This window comes from Carettochelys insculpta, chromosome 3 (assembly GCF_033958435.1).
Source record: "Carettochelys insculpta isolate YL-2023 chromosome 3, ASM3395843v1, whole genome shotgun sequence".
Taxonomy (NCBI): domain Eukaryota; kingdom Metazoa; phylum Chordata; order Testudines; family Carettochelyidae; genus Carettochelys; species Carettochelys insculpta.
This window is the reverse complement of record NC_134139.1, coordinates 58,176,025-58,200,444: the sequence shown is the minus strand read 5'-3', so window position 1 is coordinate 58,200,444 and position 24,420 is coordinate 58,176,025. Positions and strand designations below refer to the sequence as shown.

Here is a 24,420-nt window from a genome sequence, read left to right as displayed (position 1 = left end):
CTTTATGATGGATCTTACCTACAAGGCCCTCTGTAAGGGTCTTTTAAGGTTACATACCAAATTAATTCCAGAGGTTACCTCTGAATTCTACCCAGGTCAGGTCCTGCAGCTACCCAAAACCTCATGGTACTAAAAAAAAAAAACAAACAGCAACATCCATCTTGTGTATATCAGACCTTAACTTCAGGAATTCTGAGACCTTTGGGAATTCTCTGAGACTTAGGCTGCATCTATGCTACGAGATAAAAATAAATTTGTTAATATCAATTTTGTAACTCTGGAATTTATAAATTCAATTTTGACTCTCTTCACCTCCCTTGAGTTCCTCACAATCGCCTTATTGCTGCCATGCTCAACTGGCAAACATCGACTTGCAGTAGTGCATTGTGGGAACCTATCCCTCAGTTTCCTCATCCCATAGCATTCTGGATATGCTCGCTGGTCTTTGACATAATCTTCTCACATTGCATTTTCCTCATTTCCCTTCTGTGTTAAACAAACCTCAATTTTTCCCATCGGAAGGAAAAAAGTTAACAGAAATCGCTGTCTTCTGTAACTGAATTCTCAGCTGGCCATCCACTGACTGTTTCCCCCTCCTGTGATTTCATCTGATCCCTGAAAGTAACACAGGGACAGACTATTCTCAAAGTTAGAGGATAGAAAAGTCTAGGAAAAAGGATCTTTGTCTTCCCTCTTCACTACACAAATGTTGCCAACCTCAGAGGATGGCAGAGAAATCTCATACTCAGAACTTATAACGAAAACAGGAATCTTGACTGGCCCTCCCCTTGTGTTTTTGGGAGTGGGTCAAAGCGTGAAGACAGACAGGAAATGTTAGGAAAGAGATTTTATAACAGAAATATCAAAGCAGCAAGTGTCTGCAATGGACAGCAAGCCCCAGAAATATTTTTGCGGGGAGGTTGGGGGTCGTGGTCTGTGGCTGCTACGGTGAAGTAATTGAAGTAGTCCCCCCCGTGACTATCTCAGCTGCCAGTGGGAGACTTCCCCTGAGCAGCGGCAAGCCCCACTGGTCCCTTGCCAGGGGTGTTGGGAGGTTTCAGTGGGGGGGCCAGTTGAATTAGCCCCCCACCCCCAAGTATCTTAGTTGCCAGGGGAGACTCCCCCTCCCAGCAGCAACAAGCCCCCGAAAATTTTTTCCTGCCCTTGGAGCCCTAATCACGTGGAAGCCAGGACATGGTGCTGCCTGGCAGCATGGTCAGCACCGAATGGCAGGCACATGCTTTTATTGGGTCAGGAGGTACCCATGTGATATGGCTGAGTGTGGGAAAGACCCCGAGTGTGTGACACCTTTGGGGGAGGGAGGAGGATTTGAGTAGTAATGAGAAGAAGTTTCTCAGCTTCTTATGCAAGCACAACCCTCACAACAGCCTTTCTGCCACGTGTTGCAGTGGGGCAGCGGCTGGCGCCAGGTAGCACAGAAAAAAATACCAGGTGTAGAGACAGAATCATGAACTCCATGCAGGGGCTGTTTGTAATGGGTAGATGCGCTCACAGTGCAAATAGCAAAAAAGACTTTTCTCAGGCTCTCATACAAACATGACCCCACAGCCATAGGCTTTCTGGTTCTGATTTGAAATTCATGGTCTTCCTGTTACCCAATTCCAGCACAGCTGAAGAGCAGCGGCCAGAGTGGAGCACTGGAGGGGTATTGTGTGGTACATGTGAGACACCTCTGGAGGCTGATAAATTCGATTTTAAGACATGGCACTTCCACACTGGCCTTTAATCGAACTTTTGAATTTGAGTTTGACACTCTACCTGTCAAGTACCAACAATATAACGATATCAATATTAGTGCTCCCTAAATCGAGCTAATGGTATTTATAGTGAAGACAGTCGTGTGGTAATATCAAGCTAACTGCCTTAAATTTGAATTTATCTTGTAGTATAGATGCAGCCTTAGTTTCTCTTGCTGTACAAAGGACAAGGGAGGCAAGCAGCCACATCATGGACTTCCTTAAATAGGTTTCAGATTGCATTAGTTTGTTGAGAGATCATGGAGACTTTCACTTCAAAGTATGAGCACCCGCTCGACCAAAGTCCAGCTGGACTCAATGACTTCTTTTTGGGGTACTCCCTTCTGATTCTTTGTAAAGCAGAAAGACTAGGGTTCTGGTTAGTGTCATTCCAGCTCTGGGAGGGGCAGAATGGGGAAGGAATCCTAAAGATTCCAAAGGCGTTGGTATAGAGGGGGAGCCATAGAAAGTACAGGGCTCTGGTGCCTCTGTGCACAAGAGGCACGTGAGGGAGGGAGGGAGACAACTAGGGGGTCCGTGGGCTGTGGATGGAATCCCAGTAGCTGCAAGCCACAGGTTGCTCACTACCGCTGTAACTTCTACAAATGACATGTGCAATATCAGCCTCCATATGGCACTATAGGGTCATGCTACTGCCTTCTACAGTTGAATTGTAAATCTGTTACTGCTGATGAGCACCTCTTTTTTATTTTTGTTTTGTAACGTATTAGCAGTTGACTTAAGAGATGCAGGAATATTTTTTTTTTTGTGGAAAAATTCATTTTATTCAAAACAGTGGTAATAAATTCAGAATTCTTTTCTGGTGAAACGGGGCACACATCTATATACTATGCAAGTAAAAGTATCCTTGGAGCACAGTTGGCATTTAAGATTTTATTCTTCATTTCAATTACTTCTTTAATAGACACGTATTCATACAACTGATAAATTGATCTTTTTTTTCACTTTGCAAAAATATACTTAATCACAACTTCCAGGAAAATAAGGGTGACTGTTTAAAGATGAAAGTACTTTGTCTTTTTCAAGGACTCTAAGATACCCACATCAAGATATGATAATTAACAATTAGACATTGTATTAAAATTTGTTCTAAAATCACAGAATCATAGGGCTGGAAGAGACCTCAGGAAGTCATCTAGTTCAACTCCCTGCTTCAAGTATAATCAACCGCCACTAAGTCATCCCAGCCAGGACCTTGTCAAGCCGGTACTTAAAAACCTCGAGGGATGGAGAACCCACCACCTCTCTAGGCAACGCATTCCAATGCTTCACCACACTCCTGGTGAAGTAGTTTTTCCTAATATCTAATCTACATCTCTCCCTCTTCAACTTCAGACCATTACTCCTTGTTCTGCCATCTGGCACCACTGAGAACAGTTTCTCACCCTCCTCTTTAGAGCTCCCCTTCAGGAAGTTGAAGGCTGCTATTAAATCACCCTTAAGTCTTCTCTTCAGTAAACTAAACAAGCCAAAATCCCTCAGCCTATCCTCATAGGTCTTGTGCTCCAGCTGCTTAATCATTTTTGTTGGCCTCTGCTGAACCTGCTCCAGCAAATCCACATCGTTTCCATACTGGGGGGCCCAAAACTGGACAAAATACTCCAGATGTGGCCTCACCAGTGCCAAATAGAGGGGAATAACTACTTCTCTAGATCTGCTTGAAATGCTCCTCCTAATGCACCCTAGTATGCCATTAGCCTTCTTGGCTACAAAGGCACACTGTTTACTCATATCCAGCCTTTCATCCACCATAACCCCTAGATCCCTTTCCATCGTACTGCTGCTGAGCCAGTCGGTCCCCAGCCTGTAACAATGCTTGGGATTCTTCCGCCCCAGGTGCAGGACTCTACACGTCTCCTTGCTGAACCACATCAGATTTCTTTTGGCCTAGTCCTCCAATTTATCCAGGTCACTCTGGATTCTCTGTCTACCCTCCAACGTATCTACCTCTCCCCCTAGTTTTGTGTCATCCGCAAACTTGCTGAGGGTGCAATCCAGTCCCTCATCCAGGTCATTAATAAAGATGTTGAACAACACCAGTCCCAGAACCGAGCCTTGCGGCACTCTGCTTGAAACTGACCACCATCCAGATATTGAGCCATTGACTACTACCTGTTGGGCCCAACCACCAAGCCAGCTTTCTATCCATCTTATAGTCCAAGGATCCAATCCACAGTGCCTTAACTTATGGACAAGAATGTTTTGGGAGACCATATCAAAAGCTTTGCTGAAGTCAAGGTATATCACATCCACTGACTTCCTTATGTCCACAGAGCTTGTTACCTCATCATAGAAGCTAATCAGATTGGTCAGACAGGACTTGACCCTGGTGAATCCATGTTGGCTACTTTTGATCATTTTCCCCTCTTCCAAGTGCTCCAAAATGGATTCCTTGAGGATTCCCTCCATTTTTTCCCCAGGGATTGAGGTAAGGCTGACCCATCTATAGTTTCCTGGATTGTCCTTTTTCCTTTTTTAAAGATGGGCACTGTATTTGCCTTCTTCCAGTCATCCAGTGTCTTCCCTGATCTCCAGGAATCTTCAAGGATAATGGCCAAAGGTTCAGCAATGACCTCTGCCAATTCCGCTAGTACCCTCGGGTGCATTAAATCCAGACCCATGGACTTGTGTATATCTAGTTTTTCTAGATAGGTCAGAACTTATTCTTTACCCACAGATGGCTGCTCTCCACCTTCCCATACTGCATTGTCTAGGACCGTCATGTGGAAGTTGACTTTGTCCATGAAGACTGAGGCAAAAAAAGCATTGAGTACTTCAGCTTTTCCTACATCATCTGTCACTAGGTTACCTCCCTCATCCAGTAAAGGCCCCACACCTTCTCTGATAGCCCATTTATTGTTAACATGCCTATAGAAACCCTTCTTGTTACTCTTCGCATCCCTTGCCAGCTGCAGTTCCAGTTGTGCTTTTGCTTTCCTGATTACTGCCTGGCATTCTCCAGCCGTATGTTTATACTCCTCCTTAGTCAACTGTCCATGTTTCCACTTCTTGTATGCATCCTTTTTGAGTTTAAGCTGACCAGGGATTTCCCCGTTAAGCCAAGCTGGTTGCCTACCATGTTTGCATTTCTTACTGTGCAGCGGAGTGGTTTGTTCCTGTGCCTTCAGTAAGACTTCTTTAAAATACCACCAGTTCTCTTGAATGCTTTTCCCCTTCATTTTCATTTCCCAAGGGATCCTGCTCATCTGTTCTCTCAGGGATGAGAAGTCTGCTCTCCTGGAATCAGGGGTCTGTATGTTACTGCTCACCTTTCTTCCTTTCGTCCAAATCCTGAAATCTACGATCTCATGGTCACTGCAGCCCAGGTTTCCTCCCACTTCTATTTCTTCTTCTAGTTTTTCCCTGTTTGTGAGCAGCAGGTCAAGTTGCTCATGGCCCCTGGTCCGTTCCTTCAGCACTTGTACCAAGATGTTATCCCCAATGTTATCCCCAACATTCTCCAAAAACTTCCTGGATTGTCTGTGTGCTGCTGTATTGGTGTCCCAACAAATGTCCGGATGATTAAAGCCTCCCATGAGAGTCAGGGCCTGTGATTTGGAAGCTTCACTTAGCCTCATCTATCTCAGCTCCCTCATCTGGCGATCTATAGCAGACACCAACTACAACATCACCTCTGTTACTTCTGCCTCTAAGTTCGACCCAAAGACACCCAACTGGATTTTTTCCTTCCTCATACTGGAGCTCTGAGCTATCATACTGCTCCCTCACATAGAGCACAACTCCTCCTCCTTTTCTCCCCTTTCTGTCCTTCCTTAAACATTTTTTAACCTTCCATGACCATGTTCCAGTTATGCAAATCGTCCCACCAAGTCTCCGTTATTCCAACCACTCATACTACTATGACTGTGCCAGGGCCTCTAATTCTTCCTGTTTGTTCCCTAGGCTTATGGCATTAGTGTACAAGCATCTTAGAGAAGGGGCCTATTGCCCCACTTTCTCCTTTTCACCCAGGAAATCCACTTGACTGTTCCCTTCTCCTTCCCCACTTACCTCAGGGCTTGTCACCTTCTTCCGACGAACCTAGTTTAAAGCCCTCCTCACTAGATTTGCAAGCCTGCCCACAAAGATGCTGCTCTTTCCGTTCTTTGTGAGGTGGATCCCATCTCTTCCCAGCAATCCCTGTTCATGAAAAGGAGTCCCATGGTCAAAGAAACCAAATCCTTCCCTGCTACACCACCTATGAAACCATGCGTTTCCCTCTGTGATAAGACGATCCCTATGCAGACCCCTTCCGTCCACAGGGAGGATAGATGAGAACATCGCTTGCACACTGTATTCCTTGATCTTCCTTCCTAGGGTTATGTAATCCACTGTGATCTCTTCAAAGTTGCTCTTAGCTGTATCATTAGTTCCTTCTTGGAGAAGTAGGAAGGGGTAATAGTCTACAGGTTTAACGATTTTTGGCAGGGACTCTGTAATATCCTGGATTCTAGCTCCAGGCAAGCAGCAAACTTGCCAGGATTCTAAGTCCGGACGGCAGATGGATGACTCGTCCCTCTTAGGAGGGAGTCCCTGACCACCACCACCCGTCGTCTTCTCTTTGGGGTGGTGGTCATGCAACTCCCATCCCTAGGACTGTGCATCCCATGCCTTAGAAACCGTGGGGATTCTTTCAAATCCAATCCCTGTGAGGTATCAGTCCCAACTATCTCTGCCGTGTCACCTGTGGAGAGGGACTGAAAGCTGTTACTTAACTCCACTGGAACTGAACTGGTTTTCTCCTCCTGGAGGTAACATGCTTCTAGTTCTCCTCCTTGTTTTGGGCAGCCTGCTGTTCCTGCAGTATTATCTTTTGCCTTCTATGCTCTCTGATGGACCTGAAGGTTGATATTTGTGCCTCAAGTCCTTTAACCTTCTCTTCTAAAATGGCTACCAGCTTGCACTTGGTACATAGAAAATCCTTTCTGTCGTCCAGGAGGAAGACAGACATGGCACATGACATGCAGGTCACAACAACAGACCTCTCACCAGCCATGTCACTGTCCATTTTTTTTCCCCTTTTCAGAGATCCCTTATTTGTTTCTAGTGCCGCCTTGAAGGGCACAAGAGAAACACCATGTAAAAAAGGGAAAACAGGTATGGGGCTCCTCCCAAAGACAAACCCCCAGGCAAACTCTCTGTTAGCTGATCCCGTTCACTGCTCACAGCATTTGCTGGGGCTGCCTTCTTATAGGGCTGCTAGCTGGTTAGACCCAGCTCAAAGCCTTTGCCTCCAGTCTAATCAGCCCTTGAAGGCCCACCTGGAAGGAAGTTTTCCCAATTCACACCTTGCAAACTGCCAAACACGCTTTCCAACTGCCCCTCTCTGCAAAACAGATGCTCAGGCACACAGGCAGCTATTCAAACTGCCCCTCCCTGCAAAATCAAACAAAGGCACAGACAAGAAATTCAACCCACCAGCTCACCATGCAGCCCCCCGAATGCCAAACTCACCTGAGCTCCTAAAAGCACATCTTCATATTTGAAAAAAAATCTGTATGCTTTAGTGGTTTTGATGTGTCTAAGTATCGCTCTTGTTTACATTTTAGAAGCAGTTCTAGTGCTCCTGAATTTCTTTCTTCTTGCATAAATCAAACTTCCACTTGTCACAACAAATCTGCTATGCTATAGTTGAAAATTATTGATTGAGGTTTTTTTTAAAAATTGCTGGGTTTTACTATTGCAGGGTTTTACTATTGAAATATTCTGTCTGTTTGTTTAAAACCTGTGTTTTTGTTTCATTTCCTTTTACAGCATACCTCCGTAGATGGATACACTGAACCACATGTCCAACCCACCAAATCAAGTAGCCGACAAAACATCCCCCGATGTAGAAACTCAGTTACATCTACAAATGAAGAACACCCTCACATTGGAAATTATCGTTTGTTGAAAACAATAGGAAAAGGAAACTTTGCCAAAGTGAAGCTGGCGAGACATGTTCTTACTGGAAGAGAAGTAAGCTTTTTGAGTTTGATTAGAGTATTTTGTATGGTCTTCATGAGTAGGCTTCTGTTAAATATTCCTAATGTTGTTTCCAATGGCATCCTCAATTATTGAAAGACTTGTTTAATATTGTAAAATATAATGCACAGAAAATAGAACCAGTGGCCATAGGTATGGCGAAGGTAAAATTTTAATTTCAGTTACTTTTAATTCCTGTTTTCTTTTCAGAAAACTTTTTTTTTTTTTTTTTGGTTAGGCAATATAGTTTTAAGTGGATGTTACGGTTTCTTGGTTTATTTGTTTCTTTCAAGAAAAAATATGTTCTTTCTAGCCTTTTCTCTTTCTTCCTCCCTCTCAGCCTTCTCCCCAACCCAACCAGTAGTAGTACTAGTAATAATAGTAATAATAATTAGGGTCCTCTAAAAGGAAAAAAGAAAGTTTTGTCATTGGGATCCCACCTGTGTTTCTGTGCAATCTTACATTTTGCACAGTGCTGGCAGGAGTGTGAAGCAGAGTGCCAGATGCTGAAGCTGCAATGGAAAGTGATAAAGCACACCTGGATTCTTATTAAGAAATTGTTAGAATGGCAAATGTGCCCATTGTACCTACAGTTTTATAGCTACAGCTATGCACGTTAGATTTGCAGTGTCTTTGGCTACTGATATGCTCATTTTTGTCAGAGCTTTCAGCAAGTTTAGTAATACCTGTTTTTCATGTAGGTTGCTGTGAAAATAATAGATAAAACCCAGCTAAATCCTACCAGTCTACAAAAGGTAAGAATTAAATTTCTGTAATTTTTGTAAACAGTTGAACTGCTCTATCCGGAAAAATAAATATTTTTTTCTTACATCCATTAATATAAAAAAATCAGAAATATTTTGGGCTGACTGTCGATTGTATCTGCTGAGGAATAAAGTGACACCCAGCTACCTGAGATGTATCTGGAGTCCTAAATCTGTGATGCTAGTAGTTTTTGTTCGTGGTTCTTAATTGAATGTAATTCACTTCTTTCCTCTCACAGGTCCTATTTTGCTGGGCCTGAAACTGTCATTTGAAGTTTTGCTTACCAATCATAGACTAATTCTGTATAGAAATGTTTATTCCCCTCACTTAAATTTAACTTGTCCTATTGAGTTTTTCATAAGAATAAACACATTTTGAGGAGTTAAAGTAAAGTTAAATTGACTTGAAGCTCTATCTATTCTTTCAGTTTTATTGAAAAATGTGTTATTGCACAGGATTCTTGTCAGTTACTGTAGTTGCATATAATCTCATGGAAATTATTGAAGTGGTTACTGAAACTGCTGGTTTGTTTTTGATGGCTTTCTATTTCTCTGGCTAGTACAAACTAACCATAAACCCATTATGGGCTAATTATGTTTTGTGACAACTATGTTTGCCCAGGATGAGCCAGCTCTGAACATCTGGTTTTCAATAAAGAACTAATTTTTTAAAATATGCACATGACACAGCTTATCCACTGTTTCTTTAAGGTTCAAGTTCACCAAAAAATGGAAAATCTTTAAAAAAGCCCTCAATCCAACTTAATTTCCACAATATGGAACATCCATATGGGAAGCTTCTATACCCAATCAAAGGGAATCTTAGTGCTAATGCTACTTAGGGTTGCTAAGAAGGGACCATGTGAGGTGTGCTTCATTGCTTGTTGCTGGAGTGAATTCAACTTTCGTGTCCTTGTTGAGGTCTTCAAAGAAAGCTTATTTACTTAGCTTTTGTGTTGGTATGGGTGAATTTTGTGAGCAGAGGGTATAAAACATGAGTAGGAAGCAAGAGGTGCACTCTCTAAACATGCTGATTAGCTAATATTTTGTAATAGTGACTACCAACTCAAAATTATTTCTAATGCTCTTCTCTTCTTGTCATTTTAAATAGAATTTGAGGCTGTCGCAAGTGAAAATTTGCCCCCGGCTTGTTAACTCTTACATGCAGAAATGCTACTATTTGCAGAAGATTTTAATGAAAGAGACACTTTGTGATTTAAAACAATAGTTGAACAATCATTCCAAATGAAAAATTTATGTCCTTCATCTTAGCTCTACTTTTTAAGGCTGCACTTTCTATTTATATGGTCAAACATATTCAAGCAAAAAGGGGGGTGGGTTGGGGAAGGAAATGGCACCTGGGCTTAAGGAACTAAAAGTCATCATTTATCACTTCAAGATCAGGAAGGTAACCCTTGTCTCTTTACTGCTGTCATCAGACCCACAGGACTACTTTTCAGCTCTTAAACTGCAAGGTGCTTAGTGAGCAAATATTTCATCTAATGTTGTAAGCTGAAAACTTTAGAAACTGGCAGTTGGTTTCTACATGTAGTGATGAACTGTAAATAATCTATCCACCAGTGGTGGTATTAACTGAGATGAGACATGCACACAAATAATGAAAATATACAGTAAATCCTTGAAGTGTGCAATTTTGAGTTGCATTTAACGCAAATTAACGCAAGTTAAGCACAACTCAAAGCCACTCTGTGGCTGTCTGCCCTGCTAGGCTCCCCCGGCTGGGGGAAGCCAGGTGGGCAGACAGCCAGCGCTGCTGAGGGAAGCCAAGGAGAAGTGATGCCTGGCTCCCAGAGTGGCAGGGAGCGGGGAACCAAGAACACAGCGGTGTAGCTTGAGGGTCTACTGTATGCAGCCTGACCTGCAAGAAGTTTGAGTGAGAAGATGACATTTTAACTCAGAACTTTTAGTTTTTGCTCCATTTGTTTGTTTCTGTTATGCTATTGCCTAGAGATCGGGGCCCCAGTTTGTTAATTGCTGTAAAAGCCTAACAGTCCATGCCCTGAAGAGTTCACAAGGTAAGTGTAAGACTGCAGACAGCAAATGGGTAAAACAGAGCGGAGAAGAAAAGGAAACCATCTCAGATGATACTGGTTGGCTTGAAACTGCAGTGTCAGCAAACCAGCTGCCTATCCATTGTCGAGATCTTTTTTTTAAATAGTTGTCACATACCCATTTAAAAAGTTAACTGGTTAAATGATTACAATTACATAGTTTAACCTGTTAATCTAGGACTGGTCCAAGCAGCTGAAGCCTGCAGTGGGGGCTGCACCTGCCAGGCAGGCTGCAACGTGGCTGAGGAGCTGCTTTGGCCAGACCTGCCCTCTGGTTACTGGGTGAGCATGCCAGCTAATGTTTACTGAGTAACTAGTTAATCTCTTACCTCCCTAATATCCATGGTAATAATTATTGTGGTGGTGTAGATCTGTGCCACCCTCCTTCTGTTTGTGGTGCATGTCCTCATCAGGAGCATGTCCCCTGACTTAAAAGAGGCAGTGGTGGGAGTGGGGTGGTGGGATGGGAGGTACTGAGAGCCTGGTCTCTCAGGTGCATATGCAGACCTGTCTTTCCATGCAGGCTCTTGGCTCCCCAGTGTCAGGAACAGGAAGTTTCTGGGTAGCAGACCAGCTGGGAAGCCAGATACCAGTTATGCTGGGGAGCCAGGAGTCAGCTGAGCTCTGAGTGGAGTGATGCAGGCCAGTTAGCTGCAGGGAGCCCAACCAATGTGATACTTCAGCTTTCTTTTCAATTTCATGGCACCAGCACAGAGCCATGAAATTGATGAGAATGACAGCCAACTGACGATGTAAATAATGCAGCATCTGTCCAGACGTAAGCTGGCATAAGCCCAACACCTCTCAAGGAGTTATTATGTCAGTGTATTAGAGCACTTAGGTTTGTGGGAGGACAGCTGTAGCGTATGCACTAACCTAATTAGGTCAGCATAAGCTGCCTTACTACAACTTAACTCTGCAGTGTAAAGCAAGCGTTAGTCTCTTCCACCCAAAAAAATTCCACACTCAATTCTCCAGGGTTCTCCCTTTCATCTTGATTTTCACTGAATGCGCGGTCTAAAACTGCGATCTAAAATTTCTGCAAGACAATTGCATCCGAGATTCCCTTCAAACCATCTTCCACCCTCTGCGTTCCAGCTCTCACAGTATTTAGTAATCTCTTCCCAGCCAAAGTCCAGAACAAGCACACTTGCATTTTTCTTGACCAGCTGGCTGCATTTGAAATCAACCATTCTGTTGTTCTTTTTAACATGTTGTCCGTTTTAGTTAGTCCTCTCCTGCCGCCTTCATCGCTACTTTAGCCCCAGCTGGTCCAGCTCATCCTCCCCTTTCAACTTCTTGGGGCTCCATCCTCGGTCACCTCTTCTTCCTCTGCATATTATCTCAGGCCAATCTCATCTGCAAACACAAATTCAGTTTTCATGCCTTTGCTGACTGGTAAATCTAATTCTCCACTCTGGGCCTCTCTCTTCCAGTCTCAACTAAAAATCTCAGCCTAGCTGCCAACTCCTTGTGGCTATCTTGCTGTCATTTTAACGTTATCATGACTAAAACAGAGTTTTTAATCTTCCCCTAATAAACCCCCTTCCCCATACTTGCTTTCTTAATCACTGTGAATGTCACCAAATTCTTTGTCATTCAGACCTATAACCTAGTTGTCCCTTAAATCATCCTTTTTTAGTTCTTAACTTTCAGGTACTGAATCATGGCACAAATGCACAAACTACATCAATCTTAACCACTATTTTCCAACAAACACCTCTTCATATTCTCTAGTGCTTATCCTCATGAATGGGAGGTGCTCTCTGTAAACATACACGTAGTCACTTCACTGTTTTCCTTCATGCTGCATTCCAAGAAATCTTGTTTTCTCAAAATTCAAGCCTGAGAGGTTCTGAATATCTCTGGTTCTCATTGAAATCTGTGGGAGTTGAGTGTTCTCAGCATTTTGCCGAATTAAGCCCCTAGAAGAGCATGGCCAATTGGTACAGTGGGACATGATGGAGATGTTTAAAGAAGGTCTAAAGGTCAAACTTCAGCTATTTACCAATGCCCATACTCCATGTCCTGAGGAAGACTGGAAACCTATTTGATCAATAAAAATTATTTTGATCAGATTTGGTACTGGGAGATTCCAGATTTTTGGCAATGTTGCAAAATCGTTTGAGTGCATGTAATACACGTGAATAAGGTATTAACATAGAGTAGGTGTACAAATCTTCATACTAAAATCAGGATGTCTGAGAGAATGCATTTTTTTTTTTAAATTCTCAATATTTATGCAGTCCTCACATTTGAAGCATATCTGGCTTGTTTGGAGATGACTGACAATTATTTTGCTTGGGGAAAATAGTGTCTCGCTCAGAAGTATAATAGCTGCTGACCTACTTGAATGCAATTATCCTATAAAATCTTGTTTGACCCGTCATCTTCCGTGTGTGTGTGTGTCAGCACTGGAAGCTAATAAACTTCCTGTGGCTCAGATCTTAGTTTATCCACTGTTTTCACCCTTCCTCTTAAAAATCTATTCTGTTTCGGTGGTGAGGAGAAAAAAACTCCAGTTTTTATAAAATGAAGCTTAAAATTCAAATGGAGAGAAATTGCATAAATACATTTTTTCTACAGACATAGACATGTTGTCCAAAGTGAAAAAGTTGTTGTAATTTTGTAGGGAAAACATACTAATATAACATTAGTCTTTCCAGTCAAGATCAATGACTGAAAGTATAACTACACTGCAGTTAGACACCTACAGCTGGCATGTGATAGCTGACTTGGACTCACAGTCTAAGGATCCACTTGTTGCAGTTAAGACGTTTAGGCTTGGTCTGAAGCCTGAGCTCTGGGGTCCTCCCTCTGACCTCGCAGGATCCTAAACCCTGGCTTCAGCCTTCCCAAATGTCTACACCCAGTTAAACAGCCCTTAGCCAATCCAGTCAGTACAGGGCAGACACAGTTTTTTCCTTGTAGTCTAGACATACCTGGAATTGCCATTTTTGTCTGCCCTGAGATATCAGTAGAGGTTTAGCATTATTTATTTTTCAGCTCTTGAACAGCTTTGGCTAGACCCAAGCTGAATGTGGCATATCTGTGGCTCGATCAGGACTCAGCTGGTTGACCCAGGAGCGTGTGCTTTTTAAAAATTGACATTTCTGAATTCAGTTATTCCAGCTTCTGTAATTGTACGTTATTTTTCAGAATGTAGCTCTGATACAACCTACTATGTAAACAATTTTTGAGTTAAAAAATGGAATGTTAAGTTTTGTAAATGTGCAAAGGAAAAACTGTTCCATTATTAGTTAATTAATGGAAGGGCCCCATAACATCTCCAAATCACTTTAGTTTTTTGTCTTATGTGCTTCCAGCTAATTGTTAATTAGATTTCAACCAAGCTTCCAATGATGATGATCTATAGTCTCCCAAGAACCTCTGAAATTATTTACACTTTAAATAAGCTCCCTATAGAGTGATGTGTAGTAAATTGTGTACTATGTTTTGATCAGTCATCCTTGTACTCAGTACAGGTTTGAAGAAATTTAAAGTGTGGACATAGTATTCCTGAGTTGCACAGACTTCTTCAGTCAAGCTGCCATGAAGCAGGTGCTGGTGCTTGTGGAAGAGTGCTTGACTTTTTATGATGTGTCTTAGGATTGTTTTTATTACTTTCTGTACATAAGAATTTTAGGATGATTAGGCCTGGGAAGGTTTCACTTTTCAGTCTTTGTTTTGGGAGACCTCATTGAAGCCTAAGTATCTTAAACTTGTCTAGTAATATGCAGACTGGGAACCCATATATTTTGTTCTTGTAAAAATAATTTGGACTAATCCACCTATTTCCTTCATTTGTACTTGCATACTTACGAATTTCTGCATGTATGTTTCCTCTTAGTGGTTTGACAACTGATTAAATGTTTTGTCTCTGGAACTTTTCAAACCTATATCAGTTGTAAAACTTTCATTAGGTTGAACTTGCCGTGGTTTCCCACAGTGTATTATGTGCTTTTCAGACATACACACAAAACATGTTCCTTATCCCAAAGCCCTTACCTATCCTAGAGAATTTAACCCAAAAATTAAAATGGCTTTTAAAACCAGTTGGAGTCCCAGAAAGACCACATCCTAGCAGCTGAAGCAGTCTTTGTAACCAACATAGTTTCAGCTTCTGAAAATAGGTGGAGTTAAGGCTTCTGACAGTAAGCCAAGGTTGGGGAACCTTTCTCCTATTGGGGCCACTGACACCCCAGAAAAATCAGTTGGGTTACACACAGCCCTGGAGTAGGGGGGCAGCAGAGGCTACAGGCTTCAGTGTGGGGCAAAAAATGAGGGGTTCAGGTTGCAGGAAGTGGCTCCAGGCTTGGGCAGAAGATTGGGTGTATGAGGAGGCAAGGTCTCCAGAGTGGGTTTGGGGATAAGGGGTTTGAGGTGTAAGAGAGCTCCAGGCTGGAGCCAAGGGATTGGGGTGCAGGAGTGGGCTCTGGGTAGAGGGTTGGTGGGGGTACAAGGCCTGGGCAAGAGTTAGGTTGTTGGATGAGGTTCTTTCTTGGATCAGGGAGTTTGGGTTTGGGAGTGCAGGTGCAGATTCTGGGAGGGAGTTACGGTGCGGGAAGGGGCTCAAAGCTGTGACAGAGGGTTAGGATGTGGGGCGCTTATCTCAGGTTGTTCCCGGGCAGTGCTCTGTGCCTGTCTGGCACATCCCTGCAGTCCTGTGGGGTAGGGGAGAAGGGTAATGTGGCTTCGTCCACTGCCCCTCACCTTCAGGCATCACTCCCACAGTTACTGTTGCCTGTGGTTCTTGGCCAGTTGGAGCTGTGGGGTCCAGCAGGTGAGGACAGAACTGGGTGCTTCCTTGATCTTCACAAGACACCATAGAGGAGTTGCTTAGGGATTCTTGACTCTTCCATTCGTATGACATGACCTGTCCAGCAAACCTGGGCTTTCAGAATCATGTCTTTGATGCTCGTGGTTCCTGCTCTGTCCAGGACTTCCAGGTTCATAACTGTCCTGCAGTCGAATGTGCAGCATTGACCTCAGGCTGCGTGTGTGGAAGTGCTCCAGTAGTTTTGTATGTTTTCTGTACAAGGTCCAGGTTTCACAGCCACACAGGAGACTGGTCAGGACTACAGCCTTGTATACTTTCAGTTTTGTAGACTGGTGGATATTGTGCTGATTCAGCACTTGCGCTCTCAGATGTCCTAGTGCCCGGCTGTCCTAGCAGATTCAGGCATTGATTTCTTTGTCAAGGGAGCCATCATTGGCTATCACACTGCCAAGGTACCTGAACTTTTCTACTGTTTTTAACTCTGCTCCTTCAATAAAGATTGAAGCGGGGAGAGCAGCAGATCCTGGGGCAGGTTGAAACAGCGCCTCGGTCTTTCCTACGCTGATGGTCAAACCAAAGAAGCGAGTGGCATCAGCAAACTTGTTGACGATAAGCTGGAGATCAGATTCCTTGTGTGCCATAAGTGCACAGTCGTCAGCAAAAAGGGCTTCAAGGGTGAGCCTCTCAAGTGTCTTGGTTTTAGCAGTCAGACAACGAAGGTCGAAAAGTGACCCATCAAGTCTGTACTCCTGCAATAATCCTAGCTAAACAGGAGATACAAATGGTTCTGGCAACTTGAGGTTTGTTCATATTATGTCTCCCAACTGGTTTTGAATTGTGGGAAACATTTTCTCCAGCATGGATAGGGAAGAAGATCTTGAAAGCTGTTAGAGAAAGCGAGAAATAGGAAATGATAAAGGTGGATGAGGTTGTAATTGCTCATTGTAGTATTTTACCTTATGAGTGTGGTGGTCCTCTTTTTTGTTTTTGTTTTTGTTTTGTTTTTAAACCACTAGTAGCTGGTAGTGAACCCTATAGTTGCGTTGCCAAATGGTATTTATTATAAGATCCTATTTTCAGATACTTGGAACTTTGCCAAACTGTTTGGGCTGAAATTTTCCATGCAGTGATTTTGCTTCAGGTTGCATGTTTTTGTAAACTTTGGCTAAATCAGTTCGTGTTTCCATGAACAAAGATAGGGGGAAAGGTATTGTTTTACTCAACCTTGTTTAAAATGTGCTAACCAGGGCCTTATATTTGGAAGTGTTTTGGGCAAACTTTAATTTAAAAAAAAAAAAAAAGTGGTGCTACCAGCTCTACCTTAAATGTCTCTGAATGTGTGTGTGTGTGTGTGTGTGTGTGTGTGTGTGTGTGTGTGTGTGTGTGTGTGTGTGTGTAACACACACAGACACACACACACATTATATTTTACATATAAATATATGTAATATATATATATACACACACACACACACACACACACACACACACACACTCTAAATTTAATCTGCTAGTTTCTTACTGGAATCAGAACACAACTGAGTATTCTGGGTAGATTTAAATGTGGAGGGATTGGTGGGATTCATATTTATCTAATTGAATAAAATGTTGTTGATTCCTGACTTTTGAATAATCTTTAATATATCAGTGTTCTCACAAGCAGCTTGCAAACATATTATCTTGTGATCTTATCAGATTCACAAGCTACTATAAGCACGGTTAAGTTTGCTAGGTATTTTGGAATACTTGAAAAGATCACTTTGGAAAGTGGTGTTCAACAGAGGGCTCTTTATCCTTTGGGTCAGTGATAAGCCAAATGCCTGCAGATGGTATTGTGGTCCTGTGATGCTGAAGGTGCTGTTTTGGCAGGGACAAAATAAAAACCTCAGATTCTGAACAAGTGATTTTTTTAGAGATTTTGTAGTTTTTTTTTTTTTTAAAAAGGGGTGGGGATATTAACCCCAGTATTCTGCCCAGATTTCAACTTAGTGAATTTGGTTTTGGTGGGGTGGGGGACACTGTTGTTGAAATACCCCTTTCTTTTGTTGAAATACCCCTTTTGTGTGGGTGGTTGGGTATATGTATGTCTGTATGCATAGTATTGTGCCTAAGAGAATCGAATGGTAGAATCGAGTAGTTATTGCCTACATGCACCATGTTGATAGTATCAGAGGGGTAGCCATGTTAGTCTGCAAAAACAACGAGAAATCCTGTGGCACCTTATAGACTGACGGATTTTTGGAGCATAGCTTTTCATGGATGGTAAGGACCCGCTTCATCAGATGCTCATGAAAGCTTATGCTCCAAAAAATCTGTTAGTCTATAAAGTACCACAGGACTTTTCATTCACGTTGATATTGATAACTGCAGCATAAATTATACAATTGCATAGCAGATGCCTTAGCCGCTAACACTAAATATACTCTCCTGCTTCGTCTCAGGCTGCATCTATGCTATGAATGAGAGAAGGAATTCTCTATTTGTATTCACACATACAAGCTACCTCTGGTTGAGGTTGCATGAGTGTAAGTAGCAGTGTAGCTTTAGTAGCACAGTGAACAGCAGCTGGAGGCAGAATTGAGCCATGCAGATTGCAAACCTGCCCGACACTGGTGAGCATGTTGTCAGTGCAGCTCAGCAGTACCTCCACTGCTGCTGTGGCTACACTGCTATTTATAGTTGCATGTGTACATACACACAAGCAAAGGAATCTCTCCATTAGCTTGTAGTCTAACATGACATAGACATAGTCTCTCACATTGCTTGTATTATTGAATTGTTCTACGCAGTATAAAAAACAAAAATACGCCTTCAACTTGTTCATGATACCTTAATATTGTTAGCCACTCGTCAGGGTCATGTGGGTTGCTTTTGCTGAGAAGACATGTTAATGGTCAAATTCTTTGATTCAAGCCTGTTTATTTGCAAAGAATGTACACAGAGTTGTTTCCCTGAACACAGTAGAACCAAGCAGCAGGAGATAGCTTGTGCGCTCATGGTTCCAAGCCTCTTTCTAACCTCAGTGCTACCCAAAAGCTCTCTTAGCTTTCTCTCAACGTGAACTAGTGTTTCTCTGGTGTGCTGTTGTCCTTTCTTGCTGTCTGTCTTGGGTGCTGATTTGGTCTTTGCAGTGTGTGTGCATGATAGAAGAAACAATCAAATTAGTTACCTGCATTTGTTGTCAGACCCCTGCTAATTTTTTAGGATTGCATAGTCCAGCCAGGCCCATTTTTGCATGAAGTCTATTCCTTGGGCAGCAGCTTTCCATAGTTTTAGCTACCATTAAATAAAGGGGCATTTAATTGTTCCCTCATTTAGCCTGAATGGAAGGCCTGTGGTCAGTGAGCCACTAGCATCAATGAAATGGTGTAAGTTGTCCAATCTCGATCATGATAATATTGTAGTACATATGCCTAGTATGTCTATTTAACTTAACCGTTGAGAGTTAGGTTTGAAACTCTGAATTTCCACAGGAAGAGAAAACATAGTAATAGCGTCTGCAAGATGGGATGGGGGAAGGAATCAGCAGAAAGGGCACTTGAAATTTGACAGTGACAAGCAGCTGCTGGTTTTCACGCTGTCAGGAAAGTATGTTGAGGAACAGTGACAGAGAGAGAGCTGTGCTAGTCTGTATTCAATCAAAACAAGAAAGCGGTTACGTAGCACTTCAATGACTAACAGAATAATTTAACAGACCTGAAGAAGTGGGTCTGTCCCACGAAAGCTCATAACCTAATAAATTATTCTGTTAGTCTTTAAAGTGCTACATGACTGCTTTTTTGTTTTTATATCGGGGAAGGTTTCTATAACAAGATGTTCCTACGCTGTATAGTTTTAGTAGTGAACAGACAATTGTAAGGAGAAGAGTCAAGACATGTCCTTAACATATTTTAGAGGTTGGAACTTGGTGTTTGAAGCATTTCTCCAATAAAAAGCGATATGCAGCTTCAACTGCTTGCGGTAATCATCACATTGCACTTGATTAGCATCAGAGTACAGTAAACCCCCGAGTTATTCGTAGGTTGCAGTCCCAGGCAACCACACGTAAGTCAGATTTTGCGCAAGATGCGGGAGCTGGGGAACTGACCAGAACAGAAGTGCTGGTCAGTTTTCTGGCTCCTGCAAGTGGAGGGGAGACAGGAGCCAGGCTACTCCTATTAATCCAAGTGAGGCGCAAGTCGAAATCACCTAAAAACGGGTTTTACTGTATAGTAGTCTAATACCTGGCTTCTGTTCTCAGCTCCAACTTGGGCAGAGCAGGAGACTTGAACCCATTCCAGCTGCGGTCCCTAACCACTAAGGTATTGTAGGTTAGATTTCTCAATGGTTGAAGCTGTTCCACTTTTTGTACAGCACTCAGACATTGGTTCAGAGAAAATGAAAATGACTGGTTTTCTGGTTAGGGCATTCAGTGGGGAAACCCAGGTGTCCATTCCCTGCTCCAATGACTGAATATTTCATGAAAAGTGGAACTGCTTCAACAGGAGAGATTGAGACCGACCCCAGAATACCCTATATCTCAATGGCTAGGGAACAAAATGGGCTCTGGAGGACAAAGGGTTAGATTCTTGCCCCACATTGAGCAGAGCAGGGATTTGAACCTGACTCCCACATTCTTGAGGAGTATCCAGGCCACTGGGACATTGGGTGAAAAGGAACAATCTTGCCATTGCCTGCTGCTATGTGCTGATTATAACACACCTAGCAGCTCCATCTCGCAGATGAGATAGGCAGAGGAATGCATAGTCTGAGGATCCTGCTTTGACATAGGCATGAGATATGCACCAGCCATCAGGAATGACCTCCAGCTGAAATGTCAGCATCTAGAGAGGACGGGTGCCTGCTGGGTTTTGGGGGATTTAAATTTTAGATTTACATGTCTAAAGAAGTAGTGAATAAACCCCTTTATGGCTTTAGTCCCTCCTACCCTGGTTTTAGGAGATCAATTTTTGTTTTGCTATTTTGCTTTTTTCCTGTTGTATATTTGCATAGGTATGAATTGTCATTCACTGTGAAATCAGTTTGAGTCTTTAACCAACTAATACATTTTTAATCCCTTGATAATCTTTGAATAGAATATTGCACGTAATATTGGCAATTGGTACATTTTTTAGATTGAATGTAAAATTGTATTTCTTTAGGATTTTTCTTCCAGATGCAAAATTCTTTGTATTTAGGACTTCGAACCTGGAAGGAAAATCCTAAAGGAATACAATTTTACATTCAGTCTGAAGCATGGTTTTATGCACACACAAACATTAGTTATTTTATGTCTAGTCAGTTCTGACAAATTTATTGAATTGGATTGCTTTTCATAATAGTTGTGAACAATTCAGATGTAATGTACAAAATCAAAACACGAATCAGATCCCATCTGACATATTTGTAATGGAATAGTTGAGTGCATGGAAAAGCAAAGCACTATGTAAAGCAAATACTAGTGCAGTATTATTATTTACCTGACCGCTATGTTTTTAGGTACAGATTATGTAATGCAAACTATAGGATATTGCCTTTCATTTGATGCCACTCCCAAAAGACTTGCACATATATTCTTTTTCCCTCCTTTGAGGGAAGTTGTTGAATATTCAAATTGGGAGGAAGAATGGTGTCCTTCTAGAAACAGCTAACCAGTGTTACCTACTCGTGAGGCTTTCACGTGATCAAAAGCATAATTTTTAAAATCAGTTTAATTGTCGTTAAGAAGGGAACATAAAACGAAAGCACAATTGTGGACTTTACACTACTTGTGCAAATGTCTTTAATTAGACTTAAAAACTGAAGGATGTGTACTGTGTAGAAAATGTTCAGGAAACTAATTGTGGTTGTTCCTGTTTTTAGATTATGCTATTTACAGAACACAAAAAGGATGGTTACCAGTGTTCCTCTGTGAGCAAAACCCTTTCTTTTGGAAATTTTCCTCAGTCCCAAGTCCCTAGAGGGGGCCAGGGGTTACTTTTGTTACTGCTCTTGAACCTCACTTGGCCAGCTTTTGTTAAAGAAGAGACTAGATGTAGCGTTCATAGCTGCTGAGGCAGTTGGACAGTTTGCCAAAGCAGCGTGATACATTATTGCATCTCCAAACAGGACTTCTGCAGCATGTACATCCTAAACAGAAGGCTTGAGAGCAGTCAGACATAAAAATATATATTTGACAATAGAAGTATGTTCATTGTTCTGTAAAGAAAAGTTCAGATGTAGTAAGTCATGTCAAACACCAAACATTTGAATATCACAACTTTTTAAAACAAAAATCTGGTGTACTTTTAATTTACCTTTTGATTTTTGGGTCTTTAAGGATATGCTAATTTTACTTTTGAAAACTTATTTTGTAACCCGGAGTGTTAGAATTTTGTTCAATAAAAATTGAGGTATTAGTGACATCTCTCAATTCTAGTAAGGGGTGGGCGGGGGGAAGAATGATGGTTATCACTGCTGTTGGATACCTTGCATATTTCATATGTGAGGCTTTATGGATGTGTGCTCTTTAAGAAGTGACCTGATGTAGGTGGTGTTTGACTGGCATGTGTGAACTGATTTCATTCATCTTTGTGGTGTGTTACATATAAAACCTAATTACACTTTGCAGTCCAGTTTTTTCCCCAACACCAGAAAAATGAAGTCATGCTCTCACATATCCAACTATACACAGTTATGTACTCAGACTAGGTATCTGATTGCACATGGAAATGGTCAAATAAACAAAGGGCAGAAAAAGCAATAGGTCCTGCAAATGATCTTTGTTGTTTCAAGCCAATGGAAACTCTCAACGCTGTTACCATAATAAAACCTTACATATCTTTTTGCATACCTTATTTTGAAAAAATGCAGTTTCGTTGTGCATTAAATATTGTATATAGCTCTAGTTTTTTAGATCCAGCCAGAAGTTATAATAAAAATGTAATACAGTGTCATCCACAAAATGAGTTGGATCTCTAGTTCGGTGAATAATGTACATGTGTCTGGTACTAGATTTTAATATAAAAGGCTATGTTAACATGTACTTGAATTGCCTTGCAACTTCCATTCTCTGTATAGCATGTCTGCAGTAGCTCTTCCCCAGTAAACAGGCTTTGAATAAAACTATTTTGTTTTCATAACAGTTGTTTCGAGAAGTACGAATAATGAAGATATTGAATCATCCCAGTATAGGTAGGAATTGGATTTGTTTTTCTCATGACTTAATATTATATTCTTACTGGTTTCATTTGACTGTACGTTCCATATTTATTTTTATGTACCCCTTAAATCTTTAAGATGGATAAACAGCGTACACTCGGGGCCAAATCCTGTTCTTGTACTGTTTTACTTCATACTATGTGCGTGAGTAAGGCAAACATAAGTTTAGTTCAAAGAGGAGAACTTGTTCAGTAAGAGGAAATGGCTAATGCTCAGCAAGGAGGTAGTGAGGCCCGCAGGCAATCTGGTTTGTACTCTGATTGGTGCTCAGATGGCTTAAAAAGCCTTAGAACTAAGTGAGTTCTGCCACTTGCACTAAGAAACTAGGGCCTATGACCAAGAAACCTGCAAAGTGCTGTCTTCAGAGAAACCAAGTTACAAAGAATGTAATTTTCCCTTTCTGCTTTAGTTCCCCCCACCTTCAGAGCCCTACTTTGTGATGACAATTCTTCTGGCTGAGGAGGGCTGGACAGTCTTGTTCCAGAGACAGTTAATGTTCCTGAATCGGCCAGAGGGCTTGTTGCATACAAGGTATGGACAAGGTATACAAGTTATTACATCGTAGGTACTTGCTCCACTCCTTTCTTAGAGCTGAATGTGCTGCATTTCCAGCATTCTAAGCTTCTATTGGCCCCCCTTCATCCCTCCTGTGGACAGATGTAGTTTCTAACTGAGAAAGCCCTTTAGACTGTAACAGCGTATCCACTCACTTCGGCTCTTAAACTGTGTCTCTTTTTAAGTTGATCAAAAGTTCCACAATTTCTGTACCTTGGAGCACTTGTAAGAGAGAATTAAAGTTACTTGGGGTTCTTGTATGGCTTTTGTAAGAATTCCTGTGTAGAACTAAACCCTAATTTCAGCATGAATTTTATTTTTGTATCATATTTGTGCGATGCTGCTAAGAAAGTTGAAGTTTCTGTGCATCTGTGACATTCTTACAACTTAATTCTCCTTTTTTTCCAAAGCTGTTTAAGCTTTGTAATGTTTGTGGTATCAGTAGTTAATTGACAATATTGATTAAAAGAATAAGTGTATGGGCTGTGGGGTTTTTTTTTTTTTTGAGGAATTTTTGCCATGTGATGCAATCTTTTTCATTCCTTTTTCTTTCAGTAAAATTATTTGAAGTTATTGAAACAGAAAAAACACTGTATTTGGTAATGGAATATGCCAGTGGGGGTAAGTAGTCAATGAACTCAAAAGGGGACAGTAAATCTTCATGCAGTGATGCACAGCTGAAACTAATCTTGACATCTGGGGTTGCATTATGTCTTGTTTATTGCTTGTTGGCTGTCTGCCTCCTGGAGTTCCTAAACAGAACTTTGAGGTCCAGTTCTGCTGTCATGTAACAGTGTTATGCACCGTAGATCACTATACAGATTTTTTGTGTAGTTGTTGATTTTGATGCTATACCAGAAGAAAATCTAACTTTAATTCTATCAGAGGCTCAGGCCTCGTGTGTCTGCCATTCTTATACTTACATCAGCAATGAAGAGAGCACCTGCCTCTTATCTTGAACTTATGCATTAGAGCAGTGCAACTGACAAAAGAAGGACTGGGAATTGGGGATAAGAACATGGAACAACTGGCCAGGCAGTTGTCTAAAAAGAGAGCCAGATGGTTGTGGGAACACAGTTGGGAGGCTGCCTTCCGTCTAGATGAGAAGTGGCTGTTGTCTGTAAAGGAAGTAGAGCTATCACCAGCTGGAGATGTTTGTCATACAGTGATGGGAGAAGGGACTACTAGCAGTGAGAATCAGAAAGCCATTTAATGAAGAGCTTTTTGGCCTTAAACTTCTCACAAAATAAAACTGATGTGAAGCTATGCAGTGCAAATCTGGTGTAGAACAGTGCCACCTGGTACGCCTAGAACCGTATCCCTTTTAC

General features: G+C 41.8%; 1 protein-coding gene across 5 annotated transcripts in view; it reads left to right on the top strand.

Annotated features, from left to right (window-relative positions):
* Positions 1-24,420, top strand: part of MARK1 (microtubule affinity regulating kinase 1) — a 109,021-nt gene that overhangs the window by 47,610 nt on the left and 36,991 nt on the right. For all 5 annotated transcript variants that reach the window (XM_074989935.1, XM_074989933.1, XM_074989934.1 and 2 more), the window contains exons 2-5: positions 7,533-7,736; positions 8,444-8,497; positions 22,462-22,510; positions 23,648-23,713. In XM_074989935.1, the coding sequence (XP_074846036.1) occupies positions 7,533-7,736; positions 8,444-8,497; positions 22,462-22,510; positions 23,648-23,713 (373 nt within the window). The remainder of the gene's footprint in view (positions 1-7,532; positions 7,737-8,443; positions 8,498-22,461; positions 22,511-23,647; positions 23,714-24,420) is intronic.